Source organism: Lucilia sericata, unplaced genomic scaffold (assembly GCF_015586225.1).
Source record: "Lucilia sericata isolate MDLA Ls3-8-SP2 unplaced genomic scaffold, ASM1558622v1 Contig002027F_arrow, whole genome shotgun sequence".
Taxonomy (NCBI): Eukaryota; Metazoa; Arthropoda; class Insecta; order Diptera; family Calliphoridae; genus Lucilia; species Lucilia sericata.
This window is the reverse complement of record NW_023995891.1, coordinates 91-12815: the sequence shown is the minus strand read 5'-3', so window position 1 is coordinate 12815 and position 12725 is coordinate 91. Positions and strand designations below refer to the sequence as shown.

At 28.3% G+C, this 12725-nt stretch overlaps 1 protein-coding gene, 1 long non-coding RNA gene and 1 pseudogene across 2 annotated transcripts; 2 read left to right on the top strand and 1 right to left on the bottom strand.

Annotated features, from left to right (window-relative positions):
* Positions 1 to 290: 290 nt before the first annotated feature.
* On the top strand, positions 291 to 6814 carry LOC119613250. The gene is made up of 3 exons (XR_005232220.1): positions 291 to 598; positions 871 to 979; positions 6689 to 6814. It is a non-coding gene; the product is annotated as an uncharacterized LOC119613250 (long non-coding RNA).
* A 75-nt stretch (positions 6815 to 6889) lies between these two features.
* Positions 6890 to 7796, top strand: LOC119613251. Its single transcript, XM_037969224.1, has 3 exons — positions 6890 to 7000; positions 7273 to 7381; positions 7579 to 7796. Exons 1-3 carry the CDS (start codon positions 6983 to 6985, stop codon positions 7794 to 7796), a joined length of 345 nt encoding a protein of 114 aa, XP_037825152.1. The 5' UTR covers positions 6890 to 6982.
* A 65-nt stretch (positions 7797 to 7861) lies between these two features.
* On the bottom strand, positions 7862 to 10840 carry LOC119613248 (annotated as a pseudogene).
* Positions 10841 to 12725: the final 1885 nt, after the last annotated feature.

Sequence of the window (12725 nt, the reverse complement as noted above, 5' to 3'; positions counted from 1 at the left end):
TAGTATATATATTTATTTCAGTTTGATTTGAAGTTTATTTAATCACTTTATAAATATTTTTTTAGTTAAAAAGAATGGTGAAAACGAAAAATTTATTTTGTTAATTAAAATATATATATATATATATATATATATATATATATATATATATATATATATATATATATATATATATATATATAGTAACAAAATATTTTTTGTTACTATATATAAATTTTTTTTTCTCTGAAGCCGAATAGAAACCGGTAATTTATATCGATTAAACTCATATATTTCATTTATAGATCATTAAATTTTATTCCACAAGAAAAAGATTTGTTAGTTTCTTTGGTTGAAAAGCATTCTTCAGTTGTGGAATCCAAAGAAACTAACGCCATTACATGGGTCAAAGAAAAAAAATCAAATGTGGGATGTAATAGCAGAAGAATTTGGAAAACAGTGCCAAACACACAGGACCGAAAAAAAATTTAAAAGATAAGTACGAAAATATAAAAAAAAGAAACCAAAATTGCCTTAGCAGCAGAAAAAAGAAAAACCTATATGACTGGAGGAGGCTCATCTGCAACGGGATTAAGTAATAATGTCGATTCAGATAAAGGTAAGTATTAGGAATGTGTTTGCCCTTATCCTCTAGCTCTTCCATTCCGGACTCCATCGTCTGTCAAATCGAATCAAAATGCGCAATAGAGGTGGTTGTAATTTATAAGAAATAAAATGCTAATATGTTTAGCACAACCACTATTGCAAACGGAAAAGACAGGCAGAACATGAACAAGAAGCAATATACATATACCCCAACAATTTTTTAATATTTTTATAAAGCCATATTTTAATGATCTTTGGCTTAAACATTGTTTCTTATTTTTCCAGAAATTGCCAACATCAAATCAAATTATAGATCAAGTAGAAATTGATTTCGTTTCATTAGTAGAAGATGATTGCGAAGAAGGGCTTAAGGAGAGCAAACTTGAAAAGACAAGTAAAAAGTATACATTTTAAATATACACATTACTGGTCATAACAGTCTATATTTTTTGTACTTGTTTTTATATATATATATATATATATATATATATATATATATATATATATATATATATATATATATATATAGATTTATATATATATATATATATATATATATATATTTTAGGTTTTGAAAACTTTTTATTTTATATCGACAGGAGTAGCAAAGCACGCCGGGGTTTTAGCTAGTTTCAACATAAAAAGTAGCCTATAGGTTCCGTCCAGAAAGACAGGAAGAAAAAGGGCAGGAAAATGGGCCAGCCGTGTAGCAGGCGAGAAAGCACAAACAAACAAACAGACAATCAGAGAGACAGACAGACAGACAGACAGACAGACAGACAGACAGACAGACAGACAACAGACAGACAGACAGACAGACAGACAGACAGACAGACAGACAACAGACAGACAGACAGACAGACAGACAGACAGACAGACAGACATACAGACAGACAGACAGACAGACAGACAGACAGACAGAACAGACAGACAGACAGACAGACAGACAGACAGACAGACAGGACAGACATACAGACAGACAGAAGACAGACAGAGACAGACACAGACAGACAGACAGACAGACAGACAGACATACATAAGACAGAACAGACAGGACAGACAGACATACATACATACAGACAGACAGACAGACAGACATACTACATACATACATACAGACATACATACATACTACAGACATACATAATACATACATACATACATACATACATACATACATACATACATACCCATACATACATACATACATAATACTACAAACAAACACACTTTTCATTTTCTATATATATAGCATGAATATTTAAGTTCCTTAGTGCAAAATTTGAAGAATTTAGTTCTATTAGTTTCCCAGATAAACCAATTTTTGTATTTTATTAATATGGGAGGTACTGCTCCCCTCATGGGTAGTCCGCCAATATATTTCCCAAAATGTTTATATGGATATTAAAGTTACTCGTGCAAATTTTTAATATTCTAACTGTAATAGTTTCCAAGATAACGAATTCTTGTATTTAATTTATATGGGGAGGTGCCACGCCCCCTAATGCTAATCCGCCCACTTTTTGTCTTAAATAATTATATTGATACTAAAGTTGCTCCGACAAAATTTTAAGACTCTAACTATTATATTATCTCAGATATACTAATTTAATATTTTCTTAATATGGGCGTGGCACGTCGCCCACATGAAATTTCAACATAAAAAGTAGCCTATAGTTCCTTCCAGACATACAGGAAGAAACTGTGAAAATTTCAGGAAAATCGGTTCAGCCGTTTAGCAGTCTATAAAGCACAAACAAACAAACAAACATACATACATACATACAAACACACTTTCATTTTTATATATATAGATATATATATATAGATATATATATATATATATATATATATATATATATATATATATATATATATATATATATATATATATATATATATATAGTTACTCGAATATTAGTTTTTGTCCTTATAAGATAACGCAAACTTGCTCTCGGCTATGGTCAAAGAAGTTTGATTTTTTTCAACAGCCGCACAGTGGGGCAGAATCGAAATACTAAAATATGAAAAATATGAAATTAAAGGATACAGGTTTAAATGAACATATTTTTGAATGTAATTGAGATATTGGCTTGAAAATTTTTGTAAAGAATCGAGAATTTCCATATCTAACTAAAAAAAGATATTAAGGGATAAATATGTACTAAATTGTTGTAGCTATCTGCGACCCTATTAAAATTTTGATATAAATCATAGTTTTAGAAATTAAACAAATATGTAATATATGACAAAATCTTTATTTATGAACAAAATTCAATTAAATTTTCAACGCTTGTTAAATTTGTCATTTCAAATAAGAAAATGCAAAAAAATTGAAAAGGTCAAAGGGCATCCCGCAATTCCCAAAAATAGGAATGAAAATCCCAAAAGATTAAAAGAGTTAAGACACATTTTTGGCAAAAAAAACGGCAAAAATCTAAAATTTTTTGAATTTTTAAATTAAAAAACGTATATTTTTGGAGCTGTAAATGATATTGATCTGAAATTTTTTGTATATTATTGGAAATTTTGTTGTCTAACTAACAAAATTGAGTCCATTTCCAAAATTACGCCCGGTATTCCAAAAAATGCGGACCAAGGTATGGTAAATTTTGTATCACTAAATTTTTAAATGCCTATAACTCGGATATTATAAGAGATAAGTAGTATGTCCAAGCATGTTTTTTCAAGATCTCGTCGAGCGCTTTCAGAAAATATATTTGGATGAAAAACAAAAAATGGCACGAGTTTAAAAATTTTACATGTCGTAGGTACCCTACTTTGAGCCGCCACAGCGCCGTCCCTGGGGCATCTGCGGGGTTCATCTTCAAAACTTAAACTCGAATACTCCTTGGCTACGCTCACGCCAAATTTTATACCGATCGGATCAGCCGTTTAGAAATGTCAGATTTATTTCCAAAAAATTTCGATTCTGCCCCACTGTGCGGCTGTTGAAAAAATCTAACTTTTGTTTGTGCTTTATAGACTGCTAAACGGCTGAACCGATTTTCCTGAAATTTTCACAGTTTCTTCCTGTATGTCTGGAAGGAACTATAGGCTACATTTTATGTTGAAATTTCATGTGGGCGACGTGCCACGCCCATATTAAGAAAATATTAAATTAGTATATCTGAGATAATATAATAGTTAGAGTCTTCAAATGTTGTGGGAGCAACTTTAGTATCAATATAATTATTTAAGACAAAATGTGGGCGGATTAGCATTAGGGGGCGTGGCACCTCCCATATAAATTAACAAGAATTCGTTTATCTTGGAAACTATTACAGTTAGAATATGAAAAATTTGCACGAGTAACTTTAATATCCATGTAAACATTTTGGGAAATAAATTGGCGGACTACCCATGAGGGGAGCAGTACCTCCCATATTAATAAATACAAAAATTGGTTTATCTGGGAAACTAATAGAACTAAATTCTTCAAATTTTGCACTAAGAACCTAAATATTCATCTGAACATATTTTAGAAAAAAGAGCGGACTTTCGTCATGGGGAGTTTGGAGCCCCCATATAAATTTAATAGGAAAATTATTATATCTGAGAAACTATTAGAGCTAGAATCTATATATATATATATATAAAAATGAAAGTGTGTTTGTATATATGTATGTATGTATGTAGGTATGTATGTATGTATGTATGTATGTATGTATGTATGTATGTATGTATGTATGTATGTTATGTATGTATGTATGTATGTATGTATGTATGTATGTATGTATGTATGTATGTATGTATGTATGTATGTATGTATGTATGTATGTATGTATGTATGTATGTATGTATGTATGTATGTATGTATGTATGTATGTATGTATGTATGTATGTATGTATGTATGTATGTATGTATGTATGTATGTATGTATGTATGTATGTATGTATGTATGTATGTATGTATGTATGTATGTATGTATGTATGTATGTATGTATGTATGTATGTATGTATGTATGTATGTATGTATGTATGTATGTATGTATGTATGTATGTATGTTTGTTTGTTTGTTTGTTTGTTTGTTTGTTTGTTTGTGCTTTATAGACTGCTAAACGGCTGGACCAATTTTCCTGAAATTTTCACAGTTTCTTCCTGTATTTCTGGAAGGAACTATAGGCTACTTCTTATGTTGAAACTAGCTAAAACCCGGCGTGCTTTGCTACTCCTGTCGATATAAAATAAAAAATTTTCAAATATATTGATATGCATTTTTTGTTTATAAAAATTTTATTAATATTTGTTTTTCACTATCCAAAACACAAAGTAATAAGACAAAGAAAGTTCGATATTTAAAGTATTTTATTAATTAATTATATTTATGTACATATATTATTTCTTAATAATTATTTCTTACAAGGAGGATTTTATTTCATTGATGCGCCAGGAGGAACCGGAGAAACCTTTCTCATCTCATTAATTTTAGCTAAAGTTCGATCGCAAAAGAATATTGCCTTAGCCATTGCGTCATCAGATATTGCAGCAACACTTTTAGATTATGCACTCAAATTACCGTTGAAAACACAATTTTCTGAAGATTATACATGTAATGTTAAGAAAAATTCTTCAATGGGTAAAATCCTGCAAACATATAAAATAATAGTGTGGAATAAATGCACCATGGCCCACAAAAAATCCTTAGAAGCGCTTGATCGCACTTTAAAGGACATGAGAAGTAATTCTAATTTATTTGGAGGTGCATTAATTCTTTTAGCGGGTGATTTTCGCCAGACACTTCCTGTGATACCTGGTTCAACACCGGCTGATGAACTCAATGCTTGCCTAAAATCATCATATCTCTGGCAACATGTTCACACGTTAAAATTAACAACAAAACAATTGCTGGATTTAGGAAATGGAAAAATGACAATTGAGCCAACCACAAATTGTGTAAAGTTTCCCTCTAACTTTTGTAGGATCACACAATCAAAGAAAGAGTTAATATATTGTGTTTTTCCAAATCTTCAACGTAATTTCAAAAATAGGCAGTGGTTATGTGAGCGTGCTTTACTGGCACCCAAAAACATTGACGTTAATTGTATCAATAATATTATTTTGAATAGAATCGATGGTAATTTAAAAACATATAAATCCATCGATACTGTTACAAATAATGATGATGTCGTCAATGTATCCCCACGAATTGAAGTTGAAAATTGGCGTTCCAATTATTTTATTGCGAAATATTGATCCACCACGTCTTTGTAATGGTACTCGATTAACAGTTAAAAAATTAATGAACAAATTAATCGAAGCAACGATTACAACTGGCCAATATAAAGGAATGGATGTCTTACTACCTCGGATCTCAATGACAACATCGGAAATGCCATTCGAATTTAAACGGTTGCAATTTCCTACACGTTTGGCATTCGCGATGACAATAAACAAATTTCAGGGTCAATCCCTGCAAGTTTGTGGAATAAATCTCGAAAATCCATGCTTTCACATGGTCAGCTTTATGTTGCATGCTCGCGAGTAGAGAAACCTTCAGATTTGTAAGGGGAAAACGAAAAATATTGTATATCCCAAGGCTTTAGAATAGGAAATAATTATTAAGAAAAAATTTTTAATTGTAAATATTAAGTCAATTATAATATTTTGTAAATTTATGCTAATGAATAGGAATAAGAAATAATTATTAAGAAATAATATATGTACATAAATATCATTAATTAATAAAATACTTTAAATATCAAACTTTCTTTGTCTTATTACTTTATGGTTTTGGATAGTGACAAACAAATATTAATAAAATTTTCATAAACAAAAAATGTATATGAATATATTTTGAAAATTTTTTATTTTATATCGACAGGAGTAGCAAAGCACGCCGGGTTTTAGCTAGTATATATATTTATTTCAGTTTGATTTGAAGTTTATTTAATCACTTTATAAATATTTTTTTAGTTAAAAAGAATGGTGAAAACGAAAAATTTATTTTGTTAATTAAATATATATATATATATATATATATATATATATATATATATATATATATATATATATATATATATATATATAATTTTTTTTTCTCTGAAGCCGAATAGAAACCGGTAATTTATATCGATTAAACTCATATATTTCATTTATAGATCATTAAATTTTATTCCACAAGAAAAGATTTGTTAGTTTCTTTGGTTGAAAAGCATTCTTCAGTTGTGGAATCCAAAGAAACTAACGCCATTACATGGGTCAAAGAAAAAAAAATCAAATGTGGGATGTAATAGCAGAAGAATTTGGAAAACAGTGCCAAACACACAGGACCGAAAAAAATTTAAAAGATAAGTACGAAAATATAAAAAAAGAAACCAAAATTGCCTTAGCAGCAGAAAAAAGAAAAACCTATATGACTGGAGGAGGCTCATCTGCAACGGGATTAAGTAATAATGTCGATTCAGATAAAGGTAAGTATTAGGAATGTGTTTGCCCTTATCCTCTAGCTCTTCCATTCCGGACTCCATCGTCTGTCAAATCGAATCAAAATGCGCAATAGAGGTGGTTGTAATTTATAAGAAATAAAATGCTAATATGTTTAGCACAACCACTATTGCAAACGGAAAAGACAGGCAGAACATGAACAAGAAGCAATATACATATACCCCAACAATTTTTTAATATTTTTATAAAGACATATTTAATGATCTTTGGCTTAAACATTGTTTCTTATTTTTTCCAGAAATTGCCAACATCAAATCAAATTATAGATCAAGTAGAAATTGATTTCGTTTCATTAGTAGAAGATGATTGCGAAGAAGGGCTTAAGGAGAGCAAACTTGAAAAGACAAGTAAAAAGTATACATTTTAAATATACACATTACTGGTCATAACAGTCTATATTTTTGTACTTGTTTTTATATATATATATATATATATATATATATATATATATATATATATATATATATATATATATATATATATATATATATATATATATAGATTTATATATATATATATATATATATATATATATATATTTTAGGTCTACTTGGAACTCTGCTGAACATGCAGAAAAGAGGTAACATCGACAATAGTGAGGAGTTACAAAAGAAACAAATAAAATTTTTTCGAAAATTAAAAAAATGGGCAGAAGAGCGTCATCTATTACAGAAACAGGAATTGGGACTTAAAACTGAAATTCTAAAAATTGAAAATGAAATAAAGCAAGTCCAATTGCAAAATTTAATGAATAAAAAATAAAAATTTAATGAAAAATTTTTGCAATATATTTTTAAATACATATACATATGTATTTTTCGTACTTTTTAAAGTTTAGAAAAATAATTGTATATGAAAGAATTTCTTGTGCTATTATTTGCATTCGCTGGGGAAACTGCTATATCTAACGATTCAGTTTCTTCAGGTGATGTATCTTCTACTATGTCTTCTAGTTTATCGTGGCGAAAACGGCATATATTATGCGAAACAGCACATGCAACTATTACATTCATAGCAGTTTCCACATGTAACCGCATTCCCAAAGACAACACTGGAAATCTCTTCCAAACCCCAAATGTTCGTTCAACAGTATTTCTGGTTCTTATTTGGAAGTCATTGTACAATATTTCCCCCTCTGTTTTTGGGTCAGTGAGTGGTGTTACTAAGTAGAATTTACATCCATAGCCACTGTCTCCAAGAAGAATATACTCATTAAACTCATTACTTTCAAATTTTGCTTTAATTCTACTATTATTATATATATTAGAATCATGAGCAGAACCCGGCCAGCGGGCCACTATATCTGTAATTTCCAACTTAGCATTGCAAATAGCCTAGAAACAACAATATTATAATTAAGAACTATAGTATAATATAAATAGCATTATACAAAGTATAGCTAACTCGCGCGCAAGTTTCACTTGAAATCGACCGAGAAAGTGATTATAGCAAATAGTCTTGAATACTAGGATAAAAATATTGGTCTTGAAGAATATCTTATTCATACCTGAACATTCAATGAAAAATATCCTTTTCAATTTCTAAAAATGTCTGCATCATTTCTTCCCGGTGATTGAATCTTACTATGAATCCCATCAATAGCGCCTATAACTTTGGGAAATTTTGCTAGCTGTTTGCAAAAATTTGAAGCTGTTTGCATTATATCTTCCTTATTTAATGGCATATAGATAAATTTATCAGATAATTTAGCAATCGCAGTTAAAACCTTTTTAACAACTCGACAAGCAGTCGCCACACTTACACCACAATAGTCAGCCACTGTTATTAGAAAATTTCCACAGGCATAGAATCTTAACGTTAAAAGAACCATATCTTTTGGAGGCAATGCATGATTCCTTTTTATTGAATAAAATTATTGCAATACAGTACAAATATAAACATATCATTTACTCATTTACTACATATGTACATCTATAAATTGAGGGAACATATCTATGTACGTACATTAAAAGAAGTCCAAAACATATCGATTTTGTTTGGACAGGTCTTATTTTGTTCATTAGCTTCTAAAACTAACTGGTGTTAAATTTAAGTCCAATCGGATAACGGAAACTTCTAATGTACATACGTGACAAAGATTTTCAAAACGCGGTTAAATGAAAAAAGTTAAATTTAGTTTATAAACTTACATACCTCGAAGAATTGGCTTGGATGCTTGTGCCTACTAAAGAAGTTATATATTTAGCAGTTTCTTTGGATACTTTATATCTTTTATAAAATTCTTTTTCTAATAAGGCATAATGATCAATTCTTTCCAAATATTTCCGCTTCCGTGATCTATTCACGGGAATATTGAATATATTGAAAAAATGCAAATATTGATTATAATTTGCTGCCATTTTTACAAATAAATATTTTAAATTTTCTGTCAGTTAAGTCTATAACTGAAACTTTTTCTTCAGTTAAATTTATCTCAAACTTTTCAGTTAAATTTGTAAGTTAAATTATAACTGAATTTGGTGAAAAAGAAAATATGCTAGCTGACAGTTAAAGTAATAGTTAAATTATAACTGAACTTGGTAAAAAGGGCCGTTAGTGTTGAAGATTTTAAATAAAGTATTTTCAGAGTTTTACAGTCCAGATAGTTTTATTAAAATTGGACATTCTTAACCGATAAGCTGTGGAGTTCAAAGGCAAAATTTTGCAATATTTGGGAATTCCCAGTGTTCCATACCGAAATATTTTTTATTTGTCGGTCATTTTGACCAATAACTACTGGACTTTATCTTCTAAAGTCCGGTATTTAAAATACAGCGAAAATAAGCTAAATTAACACTTAAACGAACTTGGGAGCAATTTAACACCAAAGTTCAAAAATTCGAAAAAACACTATCTATTTGAATAATGCTCTATATAATTAGAGGAATAACAAAAAAATGAAACAAAAATATGTATATTTTAAGTATACAAAATTTTACTTTAACCCTTTTTGACTATGGAGGTGGATTGAGGTGAACATTTTCATAAGTAAAATTTTGTTTTTAAACTGATAATTATGTAATCCTTTTTTGGTCGATTTTTAATCCAAACTTTATATGGTCAAAAAGGGTTAATTCATAATTTTGTATACTTAATATATATAGTTTTGCTTTATTTCTGTTATTCCTCTAATTATGTACAGCATTATTCAAATATGTATGTCCACAGCTTATTATTATTATTGTTATTATTATTATTATTATTATTATTATTATTATTATTATTATTATTATATTATTATTATTATTATTATTATTATTATTATTATTATTATTATTATTATTATCTATTATTATTATTATTATTATTATTATTATTATATTATTATTATTATTATTATTATTATTATTATTATTATTATATTATTATTATTATTATTATTATTATTATTATTGTTATTTTTTATTCATTTATTTATTAAAAATTTTACATAAGTTTCTTAGGATTAAAACCCGCGAAGCTTTCGCTTGTCTGCAGGTATGGCTTGGTTTGAGTTCAATTTCTTACATTAGATGTGTACAATTTTTCTTTTCATAATATGCAAGATATTTACATAAATATATTACAGTTTTTATGTTTTTAAAATTCATTATAAATAATTTTAATTTTATATTATGTTTGCAAATTAATTAAATGAATTTTTATAAGTTTATTTCGTTTTTTTGAATTCGTTTCATTAATTATAGTTGTAGGGATTTTATTTAGTATTGTTGGCAGTATGACATTCAGTGTGCTTTTTCCGTATTCGTTTGTAAATCGGTCTACCTTGAATCTTCCCTGGGAACGGCATCTGGTATTGTGGACATGGTTTATTGACTTCAAGTATGTGGTGTTATTAAAGAATTCTTTCGCAATTGTAGAGAAGTATAAGTTTTTGACGCTTAGGACGTATAGATCTTTTGTAATATTTGTTGAGGTTGCTTTATTGTTGTTTAAAAGTATAGTTTCTATTTAGAATTGTGTTTTGTTCTATGTTTTGGTTGTTATTAGTTTGATTTGTGTTGGTAGTTTGTTAGTAGTTAGATACATTGTAGTGTACGTTATTATTTGAGATGTGTAGTTATTTTGTTGGATATTGTTACCATAATTTGTATTACATTGGTGGTTTTTCCGTAGAACTTTTTTTGTTATTTTTTTGTTATTATTATTATTATTATTATTATTATTATTATTATTATTATTATTATTATTATTATTATTATGATTATTATTATATTATTATTATTATTATTATTATTATTATTATTATTATTATTATTATTATTATTATTATTATTATTATTATTATTATTGTATGTAATCCAATGAAATAAGTCATATATAAATATCAATTACTTAAGGTCTTAGATATTTAAATTTATTAATATTTATACTTTGTGGGCTTTAATTTCCTTTCTATTTTAATAGTTGTTAGTACACACTCTACTAGAAATGTTCAAATTTTATTTGATTTATAAAAAAATAAAACTAAAACTTTAAAATTTGTACGAAAGTAAAATGTATAAGTTAACTAAAATTAGATTTACTATGGTCCAACTCTGATTTTTTTATATGTTGTTGTTGACATTATAAACAAATTTTAGTAAAGGAATAATGAAAATGAAAGATACCGTTTTTAAGATATCCTTGACTCAAGGACATTTTTTTATATAATTATCCTTATATAAAACTATAATATTTCAATAAAATGTTGTCAAACTAACACCCACAAAAGTATATATCTTCTGGATCCTTATTAAATTCTAATGCGATCTAGCCACGTCCGTCCGTCTGTTGAAACACGATAGAGTCCAAATGGAAGTAGCTAGCGGGCTGAAATTTTGCATAGACATTTTATATTGATGCAGTTCGTTTGGTATTGAAAATGGGCAATATCGGTCCACGATTTCGCCTAGCCCCTATATAAGGTCCCCTTCAGAAAATGACTAACGCTCATAACTGACTAAAAGAAGCAGCTATAGCGATGAAATTCGACATAAACATAGTTTATAGGAACCTTAATATCTTTGTAAAATTTTATAAAGATCGGTCCATAACTGACCCTACCCCCCATATAAGGTTCACTTCAGAAAATTATTTTAACGCTGATAACTGTCTAAAAGATGCATCCATAGCGATGAAATTCGACATGAACATCTATATCTATATATGTATGTAAAGGGTATACGAGAAGCGAAGCGAAAAACGATAAGAAGCAAAAACGAAGAACTCTGATTGAAATAAGAAAAATATATATAATAAGGGGTAAAAAATAGAAAAAAGACTATTAAAATACATTATTTTATATACCCAACAGTGAATAATCAAGTTTATTGAAAATAAATCAAATTTTGGATAAAGAACTAATTTAAAAACAGCCCAGCAATGACTGATTGCAATACATGCAAGTTAGCCATTAGAGGTGAAGCAGGCATTAGATGCAGTGGTGTATGTGATAAAATATATCACTGTACAAAAAAATGTTCAGGAGTGGATCAATACTCAATGGGAATGCTAGAGGCAAATAATTTTATAAGGTTCATTTGCGAGGATTGCATGCAATACATAAGGAATGTTGATCTTGTTTTAGGAGAGATACAAGACGGAGTAAGGATAAACAAACAAAATCTAAAAGAATATAAAAGAGAATTTGAGAATCACTAAAACAAAATGAAAATGAAATAAAACAACTATTGCAAGCTATTGAAAAAA

What these genes read in the sequence shown, in the direction of transcription:
- LOC119613251 (XM_037969224.1), top strand. An exon ending in GAGCAAACTTGAAAAGACAA is followed by an intron (nt 7,382 to 7,578) that starts GTAAAAAGTATA and finishes TATATATTTTAG; the next exon opens with GTCTACTTGGAACTCTGCTG.